General features: G+C 42.4%; 1 protein-coding gene and 1 long non-coding RNA gene across 2 annotated transcripts; one reads left to right on the top strand and one right to left on the bottom strand.

The window, feature by feature from the left end:
* Nucleotides 1-5,453: 5,453 nt before the first annotated feature.
* On the bottom strand, nucleotides 5,454-13,331 carry CISH (cytokine inducible SH2 containing protein). The gene is made up of 3 exons (XM_003762263.4): nucleotides 13,248-13,331; nucleotides 7,966-8,180; nucleotides 5,454-7,489 (listed from the first exon to the last, which is right to left on the bottom strand). The coding sequence occupies exons 1-3, from the start codon at nucleotides 13,265-13,267 to the stop codon at nucleotides 6,972-6,974; spliced, it is 753 nt and encodes a 250-aa protein (XP_003762311.1). The 5' UTR covers nucleotides 13,268-13,331; the 3' UTR covers nucleotides 5,454-6,971.
* Nucleotides 13,332-13,661: 330 nt separating this feature from the next.
* LOC116422276 lies at nucleotides 13,662-13,958 on the top strand. Its single transcript, XR_004232845.1, has 2 exons — nucleotides 13,662-13,752; nucleotides 13,880-13,958. It is a non-coding gene; the product is annotated as an uncharacterized LOC116422276 (long non-coding RNA).
* The last annotated feature ends 9,390 nt before the right edge of the window (nucleotides 13,959-23,348 follow it).

The following is a 23,348-nucleotide window of genomic DNA, read 5'->3' as shown; positions in this document are numbered from 1 at the left end:
TACCTATGAAAATATACCCAGGAAATATTTAACAATGAAAACTTTTATGAAAATATGAAAGATCTAAATAATTAGGAAATATTAATTGTTCATAGGTGAACTAAGCCAAGAGAATAAAAATGACATTACTTAAGTTACTTTACTTATTCCAGAGAACTGATAATAAAGTTTATAAAGAAGTAATAGACTCAATGTGTAGAATGACAGATATAGTTTTGGACAGGGCTAATGTAAGAATTTGGGGATGGGAGTTGACTATGTATATTTGTTACAAGAATTTGGGGAGGTTTATTCTTTTTCTTGTGTATTTGTGCATATGTATGCATGTAGGGAATGGCAAGGAGGTAAAATAAGGACTTATATGGAAAAATAAATAATTTTTTTAAAAAGAGTTTAATTTAAATGAATCTCTCCAAAAAGGAAAGAAAGGCAGGCACCAATACCCTCAGCAGATACCAGGAACCAGTGTGGGTTTCCATTTACCCACAGCTAGCTTTATTCCTGGGAAGGAAGAGAAACAAAAGGATGTGAAATCTTCAGAATTGGAAAGAGGAGGAAGGAAGAGAAGAAAAGGCAGAGATCATGTTACTCCTTAGAACACTCTTTAAGGGGAATAATTGCATTACATAAAACTTCAGAGCTGGAAAGGCCACAGCAGCAACTTCTAAGAAAAATGGTTGTCAACCCAGGATAGGAAGTAAAATTCAGGAAGTAGTGGTGGTGCCCCAGTCCAGACTAAGAATTATTACAATATTGGAGGCTTTTAGCTCTTTTATTATAAAGTCTAGCACAACTTCTTCGGGGCATCCTTTCCAGGCATCTGGATTGGACTGATCCCATCCTGGTACTCTCAGTCCCATCAAGAGAATACCATGCAGAATAAGCCCGTCATCTCCCACTTAAACTGGGCCCTTTGGCAAGATGCTGGGATTGGGAAGAGAAATACTTTCAGAGGCAAATTGTCTCTGGTTTGGGACTGGTGTGTACTAAGGAATAAGGCCTTGACTGACTGTATAATCTATATTTAGAATAGGGTCTATCATATTACCATAGCAGTCACTCTGGACAAATTTCTTCCTCTTTCTGGGCCTCATTTTCTCATCTGTTTAAAAAAAAAAAAGTGGCTGGATTAGATTATCTTTAATATCCCCTCCAGCTCTGACATTCTATGATTCTGAGTAGAGCAGTCAGATCATTAAATTTAGATAAAGAGATAGTACTGATGACGCCAGTCTGAGATTTAGGAGATGGAGTCTAAGATCAGCCTCTGCACTAACTCACTATTATGACTTTGGATCTCAAGTCACTGAGACCCATTCTGGACCTCAAGTCACTGAGACTCATTCTGTCCCTCAAGTCACTGAGACCCATTTTGGATCTCACTTTCCCAATAACTAAAAGAAAAATGAGTCACTGGAGTCCCTAAAAAGTCCTCTGGCTATAAAATTCTATGAACAGATACCTCCTAGGAATTTGGAGTCCTCTCTGCCCTGAGCCAATTTTCAAACTATCATGAAAAGTGGTAGCATGACCACAAATGAATTATTTTTTCTCTCTAAGCCTCAGTATCTTTTTTCATGCATCAAAATGAAACTAATTAATTTCCCTGCTTATGTCACAGACTAAGGAGCAAAGGAGAAAAAGCACCTAAAAGATCTTTCAAAAGGCTACAGATTCAAGATGGGAAAAACAATCTGAGGAGACAGCTTGGGCCAACTTAATTCATAGCCCTCTCACCTTTGCTCTTGGTATTTGAGTAGTTTGAAGTATTTGAAGAGGTTGTCTTGCCAACAATCCTAATCTTGGAGTCAAGACTCATAAGCGTGAAATTGGCTAGCTGTGTGATCTTGAGTAGGTCATTTTACTTTTACAGATCTCAGTTCCTTCCTTTAATAATTTGGGAATAGATATCATTACCTCTTCACAGGATTGTTGAGAAGTTAAGACAACTTAAGAAAGCATTTTAAGAAAGGTGAAGACCTCAAAGATAAAAGGAGATTATTAAAGTTATACTCCCAGATACAGAAATGGATTTGAAAAAAAAAATCTTTAAGGAGAGAAAGCCTGGTGTATATATTTTGCCTCTCTCCACACCCTGATAGAGAAGAATTGAGCCACACCCATCATCATGGGGTTAACATCCTGTGCCAATGAATGATTTCAGACAAAACTTGAAGCTATTAAAACTTGTAAAACAGGTTGATCTGAATGCCACTCTAGAGGTTTCTGGGTCCCTGGATGGGGAAGGGAATTATCATTTATTAAATGCCTACTATCTAGAGCTAAGTATTTTTTTAAAACAAATATTATCTCATTTAATCCTCACAAAACTCTGGGGAGGTAGATGCTAATCTTATCCCTATTATATTGTTGAGGAAACTGAGGAAAACAAAGTTTAAATGGCTTGTCTAAGCTATCACAACTAGTAAGTGTTTGAAACTGGATTTGAATTTCAAGTTCAGTGGATTCCCCACTGTTCCACCTGCCTCTTAGATATCAATACTCAAAGACCATCAGAATTAGAAAAGCCCATACATAGAACATTGAATGGTAGAGTTGGTTGGAGAGATCATAATACTCAATCTCATCATTTTACAGAGGAGAGTATAGAGATTTAAGACCTCTAAATTTCATTAGAGATCCCTCCATGGTTCTCATCTCTAAAATGAAAGGGTTTGGATAGGTGACATTTAAGACCCCTTCCAGTCCCAGGTAACTTCTAGCTCTAAATTCTGTGAATTCCATGATAGTCTTGGGGAAAGATAATGAAGAGAATGGAAGATTCCAGGGAGATGGTAATGTGGCATGAAAAGAAGCATTCACCACTACGAAGATGAAGAACATTATGGGGGTTTCCTTTTAATCCAGTAGGTGCCTTGGTGACTAAACAAGAATGTGATGGAATGCTATTGTGCTATAAGAAAATAATGAAGGGGATAGTTTCAGAGAGATTTGGGGATTATTTGAACTAGTATGAAGTAATGAACAGAGTGAAATTGGTAGAATCAGGAGAACAATGTATGCAATAACTACTATTATAAAGAGAAATATATTTGAAAGACTTAAGAATTCTAATCAAGATAAAGACCATTTATAATTCCAAGGAACTTGTAATGAAATATAATACCAATCTTAAGGAGAGGCGATGGAATTGGAGTACAGATTGAAATAGATTTTTTTTTTTAACATGGCCAATGTTTTGCTTGACTATACGTAATATTGCAAGACGGGCTTGTTTTTTCTTTCCTTAATGAGTATGAAGGGGAAGTAGAAGGGAGAGAATGTAGATCATTATAAAAATAAAATAAAGGATTTTTTTTTTATTATAAAACAAAACAAAACAACAACAACCAGGGAGCAGCTTGACATTGCCATTACGTACTGAGTGTCTCAGTACTGTTGAAGATGAAGAAGAGCAGTTTCCTCTATTCCTCTATAGAGGGGTTACCCAAAAATACCTGCCAAGAATTATATATGAAGGATCACAAAACCACAAAACCTCCCAGTAGTCACACTGACTAGGGGAAGGATGGTTAATAATTGCTCAAAGCCGGACCATGGGAATGGGGTCTGCAGCCCTGGGATTAGCATTTGTAGGACGAAATGGGATCATTTTTTGATTGAAATGTCCCTCATTCTCTCACCATTGTTCTTGTATTTATTACTTTATGATTTACTTCATTCTCACCCTATCTAAATTGCAACCGCCCAATGCTCTTTAATTGCCCAATCTAATAGCTTTTTCTCAAACGTCATCCTCTGACTTTTCTGCAGCATTTGGCCTTGGACATTCTCTCCTCTCTAGGTTTTCATGACACTATTCTCTTAGCTCTCTCAAACCTATTGAACCACTCCTCTCAGTCTCCTTTGCTGGGACTCCATCCATGCCATATCTACTAACTGTGGACACACCCCACAGCTCTAGCCTAGATCCTCTTCTATTTCCAATCTAATTTATATACTTGGTGATCTCATCAGCTCCCACAGATTCAATATTCTTATCTATACAGATGATTTCCAGTCTATATATCTCACCTTATCCTTGAACAGTCCAGTCTCATATTATCAGCTATCTACTGGACATTTTGAACTGAGTATCCCTAAGTTTTAAACTATAACATTTCAAAACTATGTGTAAACTCCTTTTCTCTTTAAAGCACTTTAGAATCTAGGATCTCTCCCAACTTCTTACATATTATTCCCCTCCATGTACTCTGTGGTTCAGCCATCCTAGCTGTTGCTGGTCCTCACAAATGGCTTTGTGTTAGCTATGATCCCCACGCGTGGAATGTTCTCCCTCTTCATCTCTGCTTCTTAGAATCCCTGGCTCCCCTCAAGATAGGTCATTCTCCACCTGTTGCAGAAGATCTGTCTCCCTTGGCTTAAGGCCTTCTCTTATATTACCTCCTATTTATCTACCATGTAAGTTTATATACTACCATGGTACATAGCAAGTCTATAGGAAGAATGACTTATGGGGGATTTCTTTTCACCTTTCCCCTTCTAATTTATGCTAAGCCCCTCTACCAGTTATTTTCCTAATAAACAGGTCACTTCTCAAAACATGTCATAGCTATTACCTACAGAAAAAAAAAAACCCATATTCCTCATTATGACTTTTTAGGATCCTCCATGCCAGAAAAATTTAACTATCACTAGTTCTTTTTACTTCCTCTATATTATTGCTAAATTGGATGACTCCCTATTCTGGAAACATTTCTTGCTTCACACCTTTGTTCATGTTGTCTATTCTTTGAGTTCACACCTTTGTTCATGTTGTCTGTTCACTTCTCTTCCATCTCTGTGGATTGAAATCATACTCACCCTTTAAGCTCAGATCAGATGCCTCTCCCGCAAGCAAGATTAAATGGCTTCAAGCAGAACATTTAGTTTTTATTTCTTTTGGTCATCTTCCTACCCACTTCTCTTTGTAATTTCATGTGAAATTTATTCCCTTTACCAAATCATGAGGTGTCTAAAGATTTTATATCTGAAAAATATCTTTTCTCTACAGCCCAGGACTCTATACAGAATTCTAAAGCTAGACAAAGCCTCAGATTAGTTGATATGAGAATAACCCTTAGACATCTAGACTTGGCAAGTGTATAGTTTATGCTTGAATAACTCCCACAGTGGGGAGCTCATTACCTTACAAAAGCAGCCCACTCCATTACTGGATAGCTTTATTAGAAATGGATCCTTATATTCAGTGGAAATCTACCTCCCTAAAACTCTTACCCTTTGGTCCATTGTCCTGCCCTTTACAGAGGAAAAGTTTGTTGTCAATTCCACATGGAAAACCCTCCAAACATTTGAAGACAGAGACCATGCCTTCTTGTATCAAGTTAAATATTTCCAGGTCTTCTAAATGATCCTGATGTGGCTTGGTTTTTAGTCCCCAGCCCCCCTTCCCCAATTTGGATTGGAGTAAAAAAGGAGACCACTACAATAGTGATTTTATTATAATAATTATTATTTTTAAAATTTCTTTGTAAATCAGATTTACAATTCTCTCTGTGTGACTAAGTTAAATCACCTTCCCAGGGTCCCTAAGGAAAGGGAAATGAGGTTACAGTCACAGATGAACTATTCAAATATACCCACCCCCTGTTGCATACCTGCCCCCCACCCCATCCCACCCCCTAAAAGCCCCTGCCCCTCGAGCGACCTGTTTATTAGTGTGCAAGAAGACAGCTTGCCATTGCAACCTCAGGAGCCTTGGAAAAGGACCAGAGCACTCATGGGAATGTGCACAATTTCTTCTGAGATTCAGGTGGGAGGGCCGGAATGGAAGGGGGGCCCTCAGCCGTAACTGAATTCATATCTGTGGAGGTAAGGGCCTTCTAACCCTGTGAAGATAAGGGCTTCCTTTCCCTGTGGGGAAGACACCTTCCAGAGGGCTGGGGAGGTGGGGAGCTGGTGCTCAAGGTCAGGGAGGAGCTTTATCTACTGGCACTGATTTGGTTAGACAGACTTCATTTAAGAAAAAGACTTTGCCACATCAGAGAAAACAGGTAAAAATTAGATCTCTGGGACACTTTAGAGCCCTCTAAGATCCGTGAATCAGGTACCTGAAACAGGCTGAGACCAGCTTGCTGAATCTAGGCCCTGCTCTGCTATTATTGAACCACAAACAAACAGAAAGAATAAATAAATAAATACTCAAAAACAGTTGGGTCCCTTTTGGCCTCAGGCCAAAAGACCTCCATCTCTTTCCTGTGGCCTCCCCTTCCTCCCTCTCTCCCAGACTTTATTGATGAGTGTTGAGAGCCCCAGGATGCCAGGATTTGGCAATTCCCATGGACGGAGAAGGGTGGATGGCAAGGGAGGAAGGAATTTCCGCTGCCTCTTTTCCGATGAGAAATGTTCATTGGCAAGCTCGGCCAGTCAGGTAGTGTTCGCCGGGGGTGGGGCTGGCAACGGGTGAGTGGCAAGCAAGCTTGACTGCCTGCCTCCGCAGAAGGCCGGGCCTAGGTGGCAGGGCTCTCTGTTCTGGCCTGTTGCCCAGGGCAGAGAGGCAGCCAGGGCCCCATGGTTCAGGTAGTTGGCACATAGATGACGGAGTCAGAGGGTACCCCAGTACGGCTTTGGGTGGTCCCACATCCTGGCACAGCAGAAGAGGGTGATGATACCCTCAAGGTCTCCCCATTATGGTCAGGAAAAAAGAAGCAGGAGCCCAGTCCCATGGTCCTGGTCTGACCCCCAGGAACTTCAGGCTTTTGTCCTGCTCTCGGGTCCCCAGGTCTGTAGACACAGACCAAGCACCTTGCTCCCCACAAGGATGGGTAGGAAGTAGGGGAGGAGGAAAGGGAAGGAGCACTCCCAATCCCCAAAAGGTAGTTATCATAATCCACACCTGTTGGATTTGTGAGGTCTGTGTCTTGTGAGATAGTTTCTGTAGAAGGACAAATGAGGAGGTCGCTTCCGGTTCTCCCCGGGTCTGCCCAGAGAAGTGGGCCGCGGGCTCTGTCTCAGAGCTGGAAAGGATACTGCCTGAGATAGTCCCCTATCCGCTTAGGCAGAGGCAACTGGTCAACCTCGGCAGTGAGCTTGTTGATGGTGAGCCGACACAGGTGCTGCAGGCTCGGGGCACTGTTCTTTCGCACAAAGGGCTGAATGAGTTTCAGGTGGACAGCCGCCATGGTGGCTGTGCTGGGAACCATGTCCTTGTGGCTGGGCAGGAGGGAGGCAGGGGATGGGTACGGGGTGTCGTTCTTGCCATCAGCCGTGCAGGAGGTGACATAATGCTGGATGAGGCTGACCACATCCGGGAAGGCCAAAATCCGCGGCTTGGACAGACAGTTCGAATCCAGCCGGAATTTGCTGTCGGCATACTCTATGCGAACATTGGTGGGGCCCCTGTTGGTCTTGACGGAGAGCGTGAACAGATAGCTGGGGTGGGTGCTGTCCCGTACCAGGAAGGTGCCCTCGGGCATCTTCTGAAGGTGCTGTTTGGCTTCTCCGGCCGTGAGAGATCCCCAGTACCAACCTGGCGGCCCAGAGCAGAGGGAACCGTGTTACTGTTAATCTTAAGTACTGCTGATTCATCCCCCACCCCACCCAAGGAAGCAGCAGATCCCAGTCTCATTTCACAGGGAAGGGAAAAAGGGGGCCTTGTGGGCATTGTTAAGAGCTCACATGTCCTTTACAAAATGTTTTTTACCACAGCAGCCTGTGAGGGATCATTCCCAGAGAGAGACATTTGGAATATGTTGGATATTTCTAGTGCAATATATGGAAAAATAAAGGACTCCTCCCTGGATATTCTCTTTCCCCAAAGACCATTGAAGCCTGGGAACACATCACCTGCTTCTGTCTTGGAGATCCCTGAGGGGAGGGAAGTTTCAATACCTCACAGGAGTCTCCTTAGACAGGAACCATTTCATTCTCCTCTTCCCTCTGTCTACATCTCTAGACCTTTAATGAGTGCCCGACATTCATATCTCTAGGAAGGGAATCACTCACCAGATTCCCGCAGGTAAGTGAATGTCTTGGCAATACATAATAAGTCTTCCTCAGGGTCACGAACTTGATGCACCTCATTCTCCATCAGGGGAGGTGCTTCTTCCTCCTCTTGGAAGGAGGTCACCGACAGGGGCTGCATGACTGGCTCTGGTAATTCAGTTAGCCCGGTTACTGTCAACCTGCCGATCTTCTCTTCTTCCAATAAAGGATGGGGTCTGCAAGGAAGGATGCCCTATTTATGAAAGGAAGGCCCCAAGGACTGCCCCTCTGGCCCCCTCCCATTTATTCCCTCATTTCCCTCCACACCTTTTATTCTCCTCTCATCACTAATCACATGCCCAACCCCTGTCATATATATGCTCATCTATACTTTTGTCATCCATCACATCATCCCTTGTTCCTCTAATGCTTGTAAGTCTAAGAATCCAAGCATTCCATCTAGGGTTTATGGTATCCATGACTCCCTGTTGCCCCCGTCCCTGAACACACACATATATTTTTTCCTTCAGAGAAAGCAGCTAATAACTATGTCAGTACAAAATGCTTAGCATGTATTATTTCACTTGAGCCTCAAAACTTTGTGAAATAGGTACTAGAGGTGTTATTTTATCCATTGAACTGATGAGGAAACTGAGATTCAGACAGATTAAGTGCCTTGCCCGGTGTTGCAAAGCTAGTAAATGTCAGAAGTAGAATTGAAAACCCAGCACTATCTGCCATGTGAGGGTAATTTTTTAAAAATAAAACTACACCTGCCCTGACTTTCTCACAGGGTATTAGGAAAAGAAACACCTTCCAAATGTTCAAAATCGATTTCAGAACAGTTCTAGTCTCAAGGAGGAAGCCCTGGCAACCAAAAAGAGAAGTGTGAGTAGCCCTTGCTGTGAGAATGAGCTCAGATGACCAAGTTCTATTAGAAATCACCTCAATGCCTCTCCTATGCTGGGTCTAGGGCCTGTACCTTCTCCACAGGACAGTCCTGAGCTAATTGGCTCAGTGAGAAACTGGATACTTGGGCAGCCTCAGTCTCAGTTCTCATTGTGGAAATGAGAACAAAAATGAAATTCAATACAATTGGAGGAAGGGATGGGAAAGGAGGGAGGAAGATGAAGGAGGCATTTCAATGTCCCGGAAAGACACTGATTTGGCAGCTTTAAATGATCAATGCAATGACCCAACCATCTTTCCAGAGAACCAATGAGGAAACATACTACCCTTGATGATGGACTCAAGATGCAGAATGAGGTCTACAGTTTGGACATGACCAGCATGGAAATTTGTTTTGCTCGACTATGCATATGACAGGGGTTTTCTTTTTTCTTTTTCCTTCTCTTCAGTTTAAGGAGATGGAGTGGATAGGGGGGAAACAATGTTTATTTTAAGACAGAAGGAATAAATGTTTAAATAGCACTTACTATATGCCAGGCACTTTTACAAATGTCATTTTATTGGATCTTCACAACAGCCCTGGGAGGAACATGCTACATTATCCTATTTTAGAGTTAAGGAAACTGAGGCAAAAGAAAGTCGATCTGCACAACTAGTAGGTATCTGAGGTCAGAGTTGATTTCCTGACTCCAAGACCAGTGCTCTATCCACTGTGCCATCAGCTGCCTCTGACTACAAAATTAATTAAGTTTTGAAAAGATCATTAGTTTGGGAGTCAAGAAGCCTGGGTTCTATTCTTGGCATTGTCACTGTTTTTCTGTGATATTAGGCAAATCCCTCTGTGAGCTTCAATATCTCTATCTGCTAAATAAGAGTTCTGGAATAGACTTCTAAAAATTCTTCAGTTCTGACTTTGCAGGATCCTATGAGGAAGGGGAAAGAGTAAATTCACAGCTCACATTTCTATAGCTTTTTAAGCTTTGTAATGAGCTCTCTTTCTCTCTCCCTCCTTCCTTCCCTTTTCCCCTTTCTTCCTTCCTCTCCCTTCCTTCCTCCCCTCCTCCCTCCCTTCCCCCCCCCCTTTCCTCCTCCTCCTTCCCCTCTCCCCTTTCCCCTCCCTCCTCCCCCTCCTTTCCTTCCTCTTCCCTCCCTCCCTCCCTCCTCCCTTTTCTCTCTCCCTCCCTCCCCCACTCCTCCTTCCTTCTCTCTCTCTCTCTCCCTCTATCTTTTCCCTCCCTCCCTCCGCCTTCTCTCTCTCCTCCTTCCTTCCCTCCTTCCCCTCCTTTCTCTTTCCCTCCCCTTCTCTCCCTTCTCTCCCTTCTCTCCCTTCTCCCCTTCTCTCCCTTCTCCCCTTCTCCTTTCTCCCTTCTCCTTCTCTTTTCCCCTTCTCCTTTTTTTTTTTTTTTTTTTTTTTTTTTTTTTAATAAAAACTTTATTTTAAAAGTTCCCATTTGCTTGTAATTCACAAAAAATAGGATTTGAATCCAGGTCCTATTCAACTTTCTACTCCATATTGGCTATCCAGCAAAGATGGAGCATTTGGAAAGAGAAAGAAAGGGCAGAAGAACAGAAAGGATAAAATGAGAAAAACCAATTTGAGGGATGCTTTACATGGTAAGGTTAAGCCCAAAAAAGGGCTTTCTAATATCTTGAAAGGTTTAACTACCCTTTTCTCCTAACCCCCCCCTATAATCTGTGGGGACACATGGGAAACACACAACAAAATTAATTAGTGTCTCTAAATTTTCTCGTTATTCCTATTATTGGCTTTGGGGCGGGGCCTTTCCCCCATCCCTCTGGCCCACCCCTTATTCTAAGAAGCTGACATTCTGGGGGGGCCTTGGAAAACACCCTATAGGAATATCCATGTGAATGCCCAGACATTTCACTCCATCATGGGACCTACTGGGCATTTCTATAGGCTCCCATTATATACAGTCATGTATTCGCACTGGAGTGTTAGAGATCTGCACATGTGAATATCTATAAATATGCTTGTACATGCACATATGTGTAACTAAGTGCCTACATGATACATTTAGCAATGTTGTCTTGCTGACCAGTGAGATAGGCTCTGGATGGTGATACAGCCTTGTGTAATGGGGAAAATATTAGTTTGGAAGTGAGAAGGCCTACTTTGGGCACTTATTACTGATGACACCTGGGGCAAATGCCTCCTTCCCTCTGAGTTTTAGTTCTTTCCCTCTTCTGTATAAAATATCGGGGTTAGATTAGAAGATCTCAAGGACCGTCACTTTAAGTCCATGACCCAAAAGCTGAAGGGTGCTTTTGAGCAATGATGGGATTCCGGCCAGGCGGCCCTGAAAATGGACTGGGCTTGGGAAAGTTGGGGGCGGGGGAAGGAAGGACTAGAAGAATTTTGTCATTGCTACAGTTCAAAGGTGGGCAGATATAGTTGAGAATGAGTAGGGGAGAGGGAGAAGGCAGGAAAATGAACAACTGGTTCCCCTCCAGTGCAGCTCAGGAAACTACAGAGCAGGACAAGGAGCTCAAAGAAGAGCTCAAAGCTCGAAGGGGGCCAGTCTACCAGCCTAGCCTAGAGTCAATCAATGCCTCCTGCCAAGCATGAAACATGGAACAAAGTACAAGAAGTCTGAGGCCCAGCATGCCAAGCAAACTACCCAGAGGCCAAGGAAGTCTAGGGGAGAAGAATAGAGGCCTAGATTATACACTGGGGCTGGGCTAGGTTTAGGGGTGGGACTTTCTCAGAAGAATTGGAAGAAGGGTCAGGGGGTCTAATAAGTAAAGAAAAGCAGGGGACATTAAGATCTGAGAAAATGGTCTAAAATCTCTGCTGTCTACCATCAGAGTCACCTGGCTATCCCTGATGTTCAGAAGTGGTAAGGACAAAGGGAGAGGAAAAAAGAGAAAAAGAGGAGAAGGGAAAGCAAGAGGGGAAAAGAAAGGAAAGAAGAAAAGAAAATAATAGGTGAGAGGAAAAGTTAGGAGAAAGAAGAGAGAGAAAGAAGATAGAGAGCAAAGGGAGATAGGAAGGAGGGGGGAAGTGAGGGAAGAAAATGAAAATGAAAAGGAGAGAGAAGGAAAATAGGGAGGGAGGAAAGTATGGAAAGAGGAGGAAAATCCCTTCCTCTATCTTTCCATTTATTTCTTTTCCTACTTTCTAAGGGACTTAGAAAAGTTTTGAAGAGATAGCATGCAATAATCCCCCAAACTCCAGACATCACTGCTTTTCTTGGACTTCTGTTGAACTCTTTCCCTGGCCCACAGCACCAAGAAGGAGAGAGCAGTACAAGAGGAAGGGTAGTCTTTAAGATGATGGGATGAGGAAAGAGACCTGAGCATCAGAAACCAGGTAACAAGCAAACCAATAATTAAGTCTGGAGGATTTGGTTTTACAGTCTCCAAAATTGCTCTTCTTTCAGTTAGTTCTGAATTTAAAAATAATAATTTTAAAAAATTCCTGGAGGGGGCAGAGCAAGTGAGCAAAGAAGGGGAAACAGAGTTTGGAAAAGACTAAGTCTTTGCTTTGGGGAATAGAAAATAATGAAATGATTTTTTCCCTCTTTCTAGAGAAGAGACTTTCTTTTCCTCCTTCTGGGCTCATTATGATTAATTACCCTCCAAAAGAAAAGAGTTAGGATGTGTGAGTTTCTCAAGAAGGACCTGAGAATGCCCAGATGGTCAACAGCTGGAAAGGATCTTTAAAAGCATCTAGTTCTATTCCCTTCTCTAGGACAGAATCTAGAACAGATGGGGAAACTAAGGCTCAGACTCTTGCCTGTTCATTCAGTGAGAACTATGGGGTCTTGACGGCTCGACTAGACAGGGCATCTTTCATTATCTCCCCCCCCCCCCCCCCCCCCCCTTCACTAAGGACAAGAGTTTTCCCATCAGACTAGGTACATCCCAGCTACTAAGAAATGCGGGAAGAGTTCTGAAGGGCCCAGGAAACAGGAGAGACTTATGCATGTCTCTTCTGAGGTAGGACTTTCCTAAGCGTACTTCAAAAATACCTGGAATAGTTTGGTGTTTTTTTTGGACTGTTTTTCCCTCTTCCTTTCCCTCTTGGTCTCGGCCTTTCTCTGAAATCTGCCTCCCCTAAGTCCTAGAAAAGTCTGTACCACTGCATGCATTGGGAGCTGACAGCTTTTATTTGTTATCCACGCCTTCCCCACCTCCGTTCTCCACATCCATCTCGGCTGGGCGCAAGATCCTTGGGGGCAAACAGCCCCTCAGACCAGTCTGAATTTGCTGGATGACCCTAGAAGGAGCCTGCAAACCTACCTACACCGTCCCGCGGCTGACAAACGTGGGGAGCCGGGGCTGGTAGGGAGATGGATAAAGGCAGACGAGAATGGCGGGTGCACACACAGACTGGACTGGGAGGGCTTTGGGGTGGGGGTGTCTCTTACCCGTGGATGCAGAAGATCATGTCCCGTCGGACTTCAGGGAGGCCAGTCGCGGTCTCCCCCTTGTCCTTTTTCTCGCTCCTTCTTCTGTCCCGATCCGGAGCGAGGGGTGTATGGAAAGAGAGGCTGTTCCTTGCGCGCTCGGGGAACGACCCGGTGAACTGTTAGCCCAGTCCGTTCAAGCCGTGGGCTCCGTCAGTCTAACTTCAGCCAAGCGTTCGCAAGGGGTTCGGGGAGGAGCTCGGGGCTCGCCCGGGCTCCTGGTTCTGTGGTCTCCTCCCTAACGCCGGCTCTAGGAAAAGGACCAGGGCGCTAAGAATTCCCGCAGCCAGCCGCGAGAAGCTGAGGAAAACCGTCCGCTTTCCCTTCTCGGTCCCAGAGAACTCGGGCGTCCGGTCCAGGCCAGAGGCTCAACACCGCCAGCCAGGCGGACAGTCCTAGGGCTAGGAGAAGGCGAGAGGATTGCGGAGCCCGGGAGACACGACCAGCGTCTAGGCGGCCACTCGCTGTAATGAGCTGGAGGGGAAGGAAAGAGAATGAGTGGGGGCGGGGGGAGAGGCGAAGAAGGGGGAGGAAGGGGAGGGGGAAACGCACCACTGACTAATCTTTTGTTTGCCTCTTTTAATCTATTCCAGGAAGCGGTGGATTCCGGGAATTATATTGTATTCACATCACTGTTCCGACCGATAGAAAAAAAAGAGAGAAAGACCGACACGGAGAGAGAGAGAGATACTTTGTTGTATAAATAGAGTCCCTGTGGACTGGGAGGCCCAGGAGCGCAGGCTGCGAGCCGTCCCGGGGGACTGGGGCCGCAGAGTGAGGAGCGTGCTCCGCCGTGTACCTGGCTGAGGAGCTCGGGTCCGGGAGGAGACGGAGGGGAGGAATGAGGCAAGGAGAGAAACCACGGGGCAGATCTAGTCCTCAGGACCCAGTGGCTAAAGCACAGGGAGCACTTCAGGCCGAGCTCAGGGCTGGGCTGCCAGTCCTTGGCCCGCAGTTAACCAGCGTCGGTGAAAGGAAATACCTTTGATAGATTTCCAAGAACTTTCCAGGAAAACAGGGCTGGGCTAAGGAGGCCACCCAATGGGGGCGCAGAGAGGCTGGCCCAGCCGAGGAAGCCCAGCCAATGGCAGCGCCCTGAGGCTGGCCGTACGCCCGGGAGCTGGGTCCCCCCCACCCTTCGGGCCCGGAGAGGTGGGGCGGGAGGGAAAGACGAAGAGAAAGTGAAGGAGGGAGAAGAGCCAAAGGGGAAAAAGGAGAGAAAGGGAGAGGAGAGAAAGGGACAAAGAAAACAGAGGGAGGGATAGTAGAGAGGGAGGGGGAAAGAGGGAAAAAGGTAGAGCGGAGGACAGAGGGCTAGGTCTGGGATTGGTTCAAACCTGCCTAATGGTGCTGATTTGTTCTGACTCCCTCGTTTGTCGGTGGGTAGGTCATCTCTCCGCTGCACGATTCCTTCTTTCCACTTCTCCCATCATCCCTGAGCTGGGGGACCCTGTTAAGCACTTTCAGTCCTCGTTGAGTTCGGAGAAAGCAAATTCACCGCCATAAACGCGGCGGAATGAAATGGGAGAGACCACTTGGGTAAACTCGGCAGGAAGAGCCCTATCACTGAAGCCAAAAGCAAGTGGAAAAGAGTTTTCCATAGCTTGCGACTCAACTCCTCAGTACGGAAAACTGAGATTGCTTAACTGGGAACTCAACGGGAGCAATGAGGAGATATACATAGACTTATCTAGTCTTTCCCAGAGCTAGAAGGGAGAGGGAGATCCCCAAGGTGTTGAAGTTGTTCCTCGGTGATCCAGCTTACTGGAGTAATGAGTGCACAGTCAGACCAGGAGTCCTTTGCTGAAGACTGGGTCCAAAGTAAAAGATTCCTCCCTTTCCCTCTCCTCAACTCTTTTCTCCCCACTGGACCCACTGCCTGGAGTACTCTAAGGCACAAACTGATTTAAGGTCTTTGTCCAATAGATTCCAGCTATTTTGCCAGCGACAGACAAACACAATTGCATTTGCAGAAAGAATTGTATACAACTTCATATTTATATACAATGTCCCTTAACTACCCCTATTGCTTTCATTTAGTATCTCTTAGGGTAGGAATCCCTAGGACAGTGCCTGATGGGAGAAGATAAAGCACACTGTATTGGGAGTAAAAATTTAACACCACATTTCCCTTCCCATGGACCTTAATATCCTCATCTAAAAAGGATTTTTTTATCCTCACTAAAAAGGATTGGATGAAACATTTCCTAAAATCTCTTCCAGCTCTAAATGCTGTGACCCTATTTGATAGGTGAAGAAAATAAAACTGAGAGCACGGGCAACTTACCCAAATTCATATTACAGTGCAACCATCCAGTAAGCAGCTGGTAGTACAGCAGGGACAGGGCTGGCCCTGGAGGGAGAATTGAATTCAAATTTGACCTCAGACACATACTAGCTGGGTGATCCAGGGCAAGTTTGCCTCAGTTTCCTCATTTATAAAATGGAGGTAATAGCACCTTCCTCCCAGGAGTGTTGTGAAGATCAAAGGTGATTAAAGGTCCTAGCACAATGATTGGTACATAATAGAAGCTGTATAAATGCTTATTCCGGTCTCCCCTTCCCTAGTACCTCAAGTCAATTCAAAGGAAGATCCTCCAGAAGTCATATATTCCATTGGCTAATAGGAAAGGATGAGTTCAGGAAAGACTGTCTTGCTCAAAGTCACAAACAGAATAAGTAACTCAGCTGAAATTAGAACCACAGCCTCTGCCTGGAAAGCCAACATTTTTCCATTATACCCCGCATACTATCTAGGTGGCATAGTGAATAGAGCCCCAGATCTGGAATCAGTAAAACCTGAATTCAAATCTGGCCTTGAACACTTACTAAACTGTGTGACTCTGGAAAGGTCATTTAACCCTGTTTGCCTCAATTTTCTCATCTGTAAAATGAACCAAAGGAAAAGGCAAACCACTCTGGTATTTTTACTAAGAAAACTTCAAATGGTGTCATAAAGAGCTGGACAACTGAAATGACCAACATCTACAGTGTGTTATGTATTAAAGCCATAAAGAAACAAGTGAAATAGGCTCCACTTTCTAGGAGCTTTCCTAATGAAAGGGGGGCAACATATCAAGGGAACATGTACATAGATAAATATCAAATATATGCAAACCAAATACAAGATTGTTTTCCATCTCCTCCCTTTGGCTCCAATCTCTATTGGTTCCTTCTATGCAGCTTATTTTTTAAGTCCACATTTCCCTCTTTGCTTTAAAAACAAACAAAAAAATCTTGCTCTATCTTAACCATAACTGGCTAATCATCTTATACAGAGTACTCCAAAAATTTTCATGCAACTTCAAGCTATTAAAGTTTTTCATGACTAAACTATTTGAAGAAAAAAAAAAACATTTATAATTTACACTGTCTCTTTTTTTTCTTCTTTCACTGTTTTCTAAAATCTTTGCTGTTTGTCTTCCAGCTTTATTATTCAATGGAAACTGTCCATTCCAAAATTACTGATTTCTTCATTTCTAGTTTGAAGTCCCTTGTCTCAGCCTTCATCCTTCTTGACTTCTATTCTCTCCTCTTGGGTACACCACCTTCTCCAGGCTTTCCTTTGCTGGTTTTTAATCCATGGTATATTTACTGTGTGCATCCATCAAGGTTTTAATCTGACCTCCCTTTCATTTTTGATCTTTACTATTTTATTTGATGATTTCATCACCTATGGGTTCAATGATAATTTTTAAGATGATTCCCAGATCTGCTTATAACAGCCCTAATCTCTTCCCCTATTTACATCACTGTTTGCCTATTGGACTTCTCCAGTTGTATATACCTCAACATGTCCAAAACATAATTCATTACTTTTCTCTATCTGTCCTCCCACCCATCTTAGTGTCAGTGGCAATTCCTCTATCACCATCCTCTAAGTTGAACCCTTTGCCAAATCTTGTTTTCACCTTCACATCTCTTATACATACCTTCTCTCCACTTACTTTGTCATTACCTTTATATAGTGTCATCACCTCTTGCCTCATCACATCAAAAAAGTCTTTCCCCATTCTAAATCATCCTCCACTCAACTGCTAAGATGATTTTTCTAAAATACAAAGACAATTTCCCCAAAGTATAGATATGACTATATGTCACTCCCCATTCATTGAGCTTCAGTGGCTACTTATTACCTCAAGTATAAATAAAATGAATAAAATGTTCTGTTTGGAATTTGAAACCCTTATAACCTCACCACTTCCAATTGTTGTTTTCCAGGCCTAGAAAGCCCTCCTCATTTTCCACTCTTGATTTTCTTGGGTTCCTCCAAGACTCAGTTCAAATTCTGTCTTCTGCAGAAGACTTTTTCTTGTTCCTCCCAGGATCTAGTATCTTTCTTTCTCAGAGGGAAACTTTTTACATTTTGTAGGCACTAAATTTTTCGCATATTTTCTTCTTCATTAGAATGTAAGCTCTTTATTTTGTTTTACTTTGTTTTTGTTTTTTTGTATATTTACCACTTATATAATACCTGGCATGTAGTAAATACTTAATGTATGCTTATTGACTGATTAAAATAATTGAGGGGCAAATGAAGAAAATGAGGGTCATAGGAAATAGGAAAGGCCTCTTGAACCCAGGTTTCTATAGTAGAGGTAACTCTACTATAATGCTTTTTAATGCTTCTTATCTCCTACCTCTGTCCCTCCCCCCCCCCCCAATCCCCATTCAAGTCATTCACTCATTTGAATGGGCTCTATGGGTAGGGGCAATTTTCTGTGGCCTATGCTGGTCCAAAAAGAAGAGAACCAATCCTTGTCTTCTGAAGTTTTGAGTCTAAGGGGGAAGATGATGGAGAAACAATCACAATGTTTTGGGGACAGCCCTTGACTGGAAATCAAGAGACCTGGACTTAGGCTCTATGGTTCCTTAGTCCTCTATATTCTATTTTTTTATTTGGGCTCTAGAGCTCTTTGTGGGCTATTTTCTCTTTTTCCCCATCCCCCAGGATTTGAGGAAAATTAATTCCTAAATGAGAAATGGACCCTACCCTTGGCCTCTCGGTGGAGGAGAGGGGAAAAAACAGTTGTTTCAAAAAGCACTTATTAAGCACTTACCATATTCCTAAGCACAGAACTAAATGCTGAATATATAAAGACAAAAGAGCTCAAGGAGTTGATACTTTAATATACATATGGGAGACAATATACAATTAAATATACACATGATCTTTTGTTTTCAGTCATGTCTGACTCTTTGGGACCCTCTTTTGGGGTTCTCTTGGCAAAGATGTTGGAGTGATTTGCCATTTCCTTCTCCAGCTCATTTTACAAATGAGGCCAACAGGTTGAAGTGACTTGCCCAGGGTCACACAATTAGTAAGTTTTAAGGAGAGATTAAAATTTATGAAGATGAGTCTTCCTGATTCCAAGTGCAGAGCTTTATCCTTTACCTAGTGGCCTCCGTGCATTATATATCCAGTATAAATTTAAGATCTTAAGTCTTGGGGAGAACAGGGAAAGGTCTCCAAGGTAAGATTTGACTTGACTCTTGAAGCTGAGACAGATGTAAGAAGAAAAGGTATGTCTTTTGGGTATAGAAGACAGCCATTGCAAAGGCATTGGAGATAGGAATGGCAAATGGTCCAGTTATTGTTGGATTAAAGTTTGTAGAATGGAATAAAGTATAAAAAAGGGGGTGGGGTAAGAAGGACTTTAAATGCCCCAAAGAGCATTTATTTAATCCTGGAGGTAATAGGTAGCCAGTGGAAATTATTAAGGAAGGAGGGTGGTATAAGATCCATACTTAAAGGATTTCAGTTTAGCAGGTGAATGGTGGCTGGGCTGGAGTGGAGAGATCCTTGAGAAGGGGAGATAGTTAGAAGGTTATTACAATATCAAGGCAAGAGGTAATGAGAGCCTGTACTAAGGTGGAGATAGTATAAGCAAAGAGAAGAGGATGTATATAAGAGATGTTATGGAGACAGAAATGAGATTTGGCAGTGACTTCAATATGTGGGATGGGTGAGATGGAGGAGTCTAGGATGACACTGAAATTTTGGCCCTGAGTGAAGGGGAGGATGGTTGTGTCCTACACAGAAAAAAAAAAGTTGGACAGAGGGTAGTGTTTGACGAGAAGGATAAAGAGTTCTGTAATGAATATTTCGAGTTGGAGATGTCTATATGACATCTAGTTTGAAATCTCCAAGAGACAGCTAGATGATACAGAGTCCAAGACAGAGCCTTAGTGGGATGAGTGAATGTAATCTGGGTGAAGATCCAATAAAGAAGGTTGAGAAAGCATGTCTTGGTCTTAGACCTGCTAGGAAACATTGAACTAGGGTGCAATATTTGAGTTACCCCAGAGAGCTGTCTCTTCTCCACATCACAGAGAATGATTGGGCTGAGAGGCCGATGGCAGGGATGAAAAGAAGAAACCCAGGAACTAACAATAAAATTTAAGGATTTTTTTTTTCAAAGCCCTGAGAAGAATTTGAAAGCTTTTGTCACACACACACACACACACACACACACACACACACACACACACACATTAACCAAAAAACAACAGATTTAGATCTAGTACAGACCTTACGGGCTACATTGTTTAACCCATTCGTTTTGTATATGAGATCAGAAAAGTAAATGATTTGCTGAAGATTAGATTATACATAAGGAGCAAAGTTGGAATTCTGGCTCAGTTTTTCTAACTTCAGAACCAGTAATTTTCTACTACCCCATAATACTCAGATAGACAGTGGAAGGCTGGCCCCACTTTCCAACACTCAAAAAAGGAAAGTTCTTGCCTAAATGGAAAAGAAAAATTTAAACATCAGGAAAAGATTGAGTGTGTTTTGTTTCTCTTGACTATTTGTTCTACTGGGACCATAGGGGCAACTAGGAAGCAACTGATTTATTTGTTGTTTTGGCATCGTTATTTTAAAGAGAATATCAATAAAACATTAAATAAAAAAAAGTATTGACATCCAAATTCACATATTTTCCCGTTTTACTTGGTTTCTGACTTTTCTAAAGCTCTACTGTGCCATCTATTGGGGGAAAATCTACTTGAAAAAACACTTTACCTATACTATCTTATCTGATACAAACTTTTTAGGTAGTTACTACTATCCTGTTTTATAGATGAAGAAATAATGATCAAAAACGCTCCCTGATTTACACAGTCATAGAGTATTTGAGAATAAAATCAAACTCAGGTCTTCCAAATTGCATCCAAGACCATTACTTCAACCATTCATGTTTCATTACTGACAAGGACGTTAGAAGAGATCACTTCGTCCAGTCTCCTTGTTTTAAAGAGGGCACTACCCAGCTTCTGTTATATTTACAGATCTATTAGAACCTGGTATAAGTAGAAGGAGGAAGCTGAATGTTACAGCAGATAAAGTGCCAGCCCTGAAGTCAGAAAGACTTATCTTCTGAGTTCAAATGTAGCTTCTGACACTTAGCTGAGAGAGCCTGGATAAGTCATTTAATCCTGTTTGCCCCAGTTTCCTCATCTGTAAAATGAACTGAAGAAGGAAATGGCAAACTACTCCAGTATCTTTGCCAAGAAAATCCCAAATGCAATCAAGAGTCAGGATGAACTGAAATGTTTAAACAACCACAAAGTGGGAAAGACCATACAGTTCCCAAACAATGCATTTCACCTAAATTAAGCAACCAACTCATATTTACTGAGTTTGCAGGATTCTTGGTACTGTTTTGCTCTGTAGTAGAAGAAGAATAAGACAAAGTCCTTGTCTTCAAATACCTAAAAGTGGATCTGTAATCTCTTCTGCTCTGGAGTCCCTGTCAATCAGATCACAACTCGTGCCTGCCCACCCTGTTTAATCTACTCTTGTCTCCTAAAAGTTTATTTCAAGGATTCTTCCTAGAATGGAGATATTGTAAAGAGAGCAATTAGGATGCTGATAGGATTAAAAATCATCTCATATGAGAACCATTTGAAGGAAATGGAGTTGCTTTGTTATCAAAAAACAAAAGCTTAAATGGGGGATCTATTCAGTGTCTTAAAAAAAAAAAAAAAACCACCTGAAAGATTGTTCAAATTTGTTTTGTTTTGTCTCAGCAAGCAGAAATGATATATGGGGGGAAAGAAAAGGAAAAAGATGTCAGATGGCAGATTTTGTCTCTGTAGAGAACTTTCAAATGAGACATATTCAGAAATTGGATTAGGTGAACACAGGAAATAATAAATTCCTTCTTTCTAGAAGTCTTCAAGTGCAGACTGAATCTTTTTTTATTAAAGATGAGATAGAAGGATATCTTGCTCAGGTTTATTTCTAACTGGATAGCCTCTCAGGTCTCTGCCAAGTTTGTGATTCTGTCATATGCCAACTTTTCACAGGATACCTGACAGGTAGATGAGAGTGGATAGAGTGGGAGTCCTGAAGTCCAGAAGTTCAAACCCAGCCTCTGACACTAACTATATCGTTTCCTTCTCTGTACAATAAGCTGGAGAAGCAAATGGAAAACCACTCCAGTATTTTTGCTAAGAAAACAGTTGTACATGACTGAAATGACTGAGCAGCAACAACAAAGAGAAGGAAGGGACCATATAATGAGGTTGTCCTTTGCCTAGGTCCAAACTACACAAAGTGTTATATAAAAAGTTTATGAAGGGATAGATAATAGAGAAAGAACTAGCCTGACATCTGAAAGGGTTCAAATTCTGACTCAGATGCTTACTGGCTATATGACCTGGGTAAATTATTTAACCTCTTCCAGCCTGTTTCCTTATCTAAGGGATAAGATAGGGAGGGGAGGATTAAAGCTCAAATGAGATAACATATATAAAACACTTTACTCATTTCAAAACATTATGTAAATGCTATTAAAAATTTTGTGAAATGTGTGCGATACAGATCCCTATATGTTTGACATGAATCAACCCCAGTTCATAATAGAGTCCTGGAGGCTGGGTGGGAGCTAAGGCACATTCTGGGTGGGTGGGTGAATGGGAATCTTAAATTATATGGGGAAGAACCTTTGCTATAACTAAGGCCCCAAAATTCAGTACTTTGATAAAAAAAAAAATCTTTACTGAGTGCCAACTATGTATATGGCAATCCTGTTTTAGACTCTGATGAAGGAGACTATAGTAAGGCAGTATGAGCTATGCTCATGATACATTTAATTAACGATCTGAAATGCAAATGAACAGTAGAGATGATTCCTGACTTGAGAGTTTAAAATTTAGTATGGATACACATTTGTATACAACTGCATCACACACACATGCAAACAATGTGGTTCTCTTCAATGATTATGTTAACCATTACTTTCCTGTTTCTTTTATTATCCTAAGAATCATTGTCCTGCTCATCTCGATCCTCTGCTCTCTCCTCTCTTTACCTACTTCTCCTTAGTAACTTCATCCACTTCCATAATATCAACTACCATCTCTATGAAAATGACATTCAGCTCTACAAATATGGCTCCAATAGCCTTTCTGCCCCATAGTTCGGCATCTTTGACTATCTGTGTCATGGGTTCCATCCAGATAGCTTCCACTTTCCCCTCCTCTCACTCCAGATACTCCTTAAACTCAACATCTCTAAAACTGAACTGATCATCTTACCTTAAAATGCAAGGTTGGAGTTATCCTTGATTCTTCATTCTCCCCACCCCCTCCCATATCTAATTAGTTACCAAGACGTGTCATTTCCCAGATCCCTCCTCAATCACCCTCCACTCATGGACTTCACCATAGTTCAGGTCCTTACCACCTCTTCATTGGATTCTTGCAACCTCCTAACTAGTCACCCTGTTTTCAGTTTCTCCAATTCATTCTCCCCAGAGCTGCCAAAAGAATCTTCCTAAAATGCAAGTCTAACTATTTCCTGCTTCTTAGAATGGCTCCCTTTGGCTTCTGGAATGACATCAAAGCAACTTGAGATAAAGAACAAGACATATACTTTTTGGACATTGCCAAATGTGGAAATTTATTTTGCTTGACTCTGACATATGTGTGTGTATGTGTATGTGTGTGTGTGTTTTAAAAACTTTTGTTTTCTTTTCCCCAATACATTGAGATGGGAATGAAAGAAAATAAATGCTTGTTAAATGAAAAATAAAATAAATTAGAAAACATGCT

The sequence above is a fragment of the Sarcophilus harrisii genome, chromosome 1 (assembly GCF_902635505.1).
Source record: "Sarcophilus harrisii chromosome 1, mSarHar1.11, whole genome shotgun sequence".
NCBI lineage: Eukaryota > Metazoa > Chordata > Mammalia > Dasyuromorphia > Dasyuridae > Sarcophilus > Sarcophilus harrisii.
This window is presented reverse-complemented; position numbering and strand designations above follow the sequence as displayed.

Excerpts from the sequence above, each read along its gene's own strand:
- CISH (XM_003762263.4), bottom strand. The coding sequence starts at position 13,267 with ATGATCTTCTGCATCCACGG. Across the intron at positions 8,181-13,247 it reads ATGATCTTCTGCATCCACGG|ACCCCATCCTTTATTGGAAG; the intron begins GTAAGAGACACC and ends CCTTCCTTGCAG. Across the intron at positions 7,490-7,965 it reads CACTTACCTGCGGGAATCTG|GTTGGTACTGGGGATCTCTC; the intron begins GTGAGTGATTCC and ends CTGGGCCGCCAG.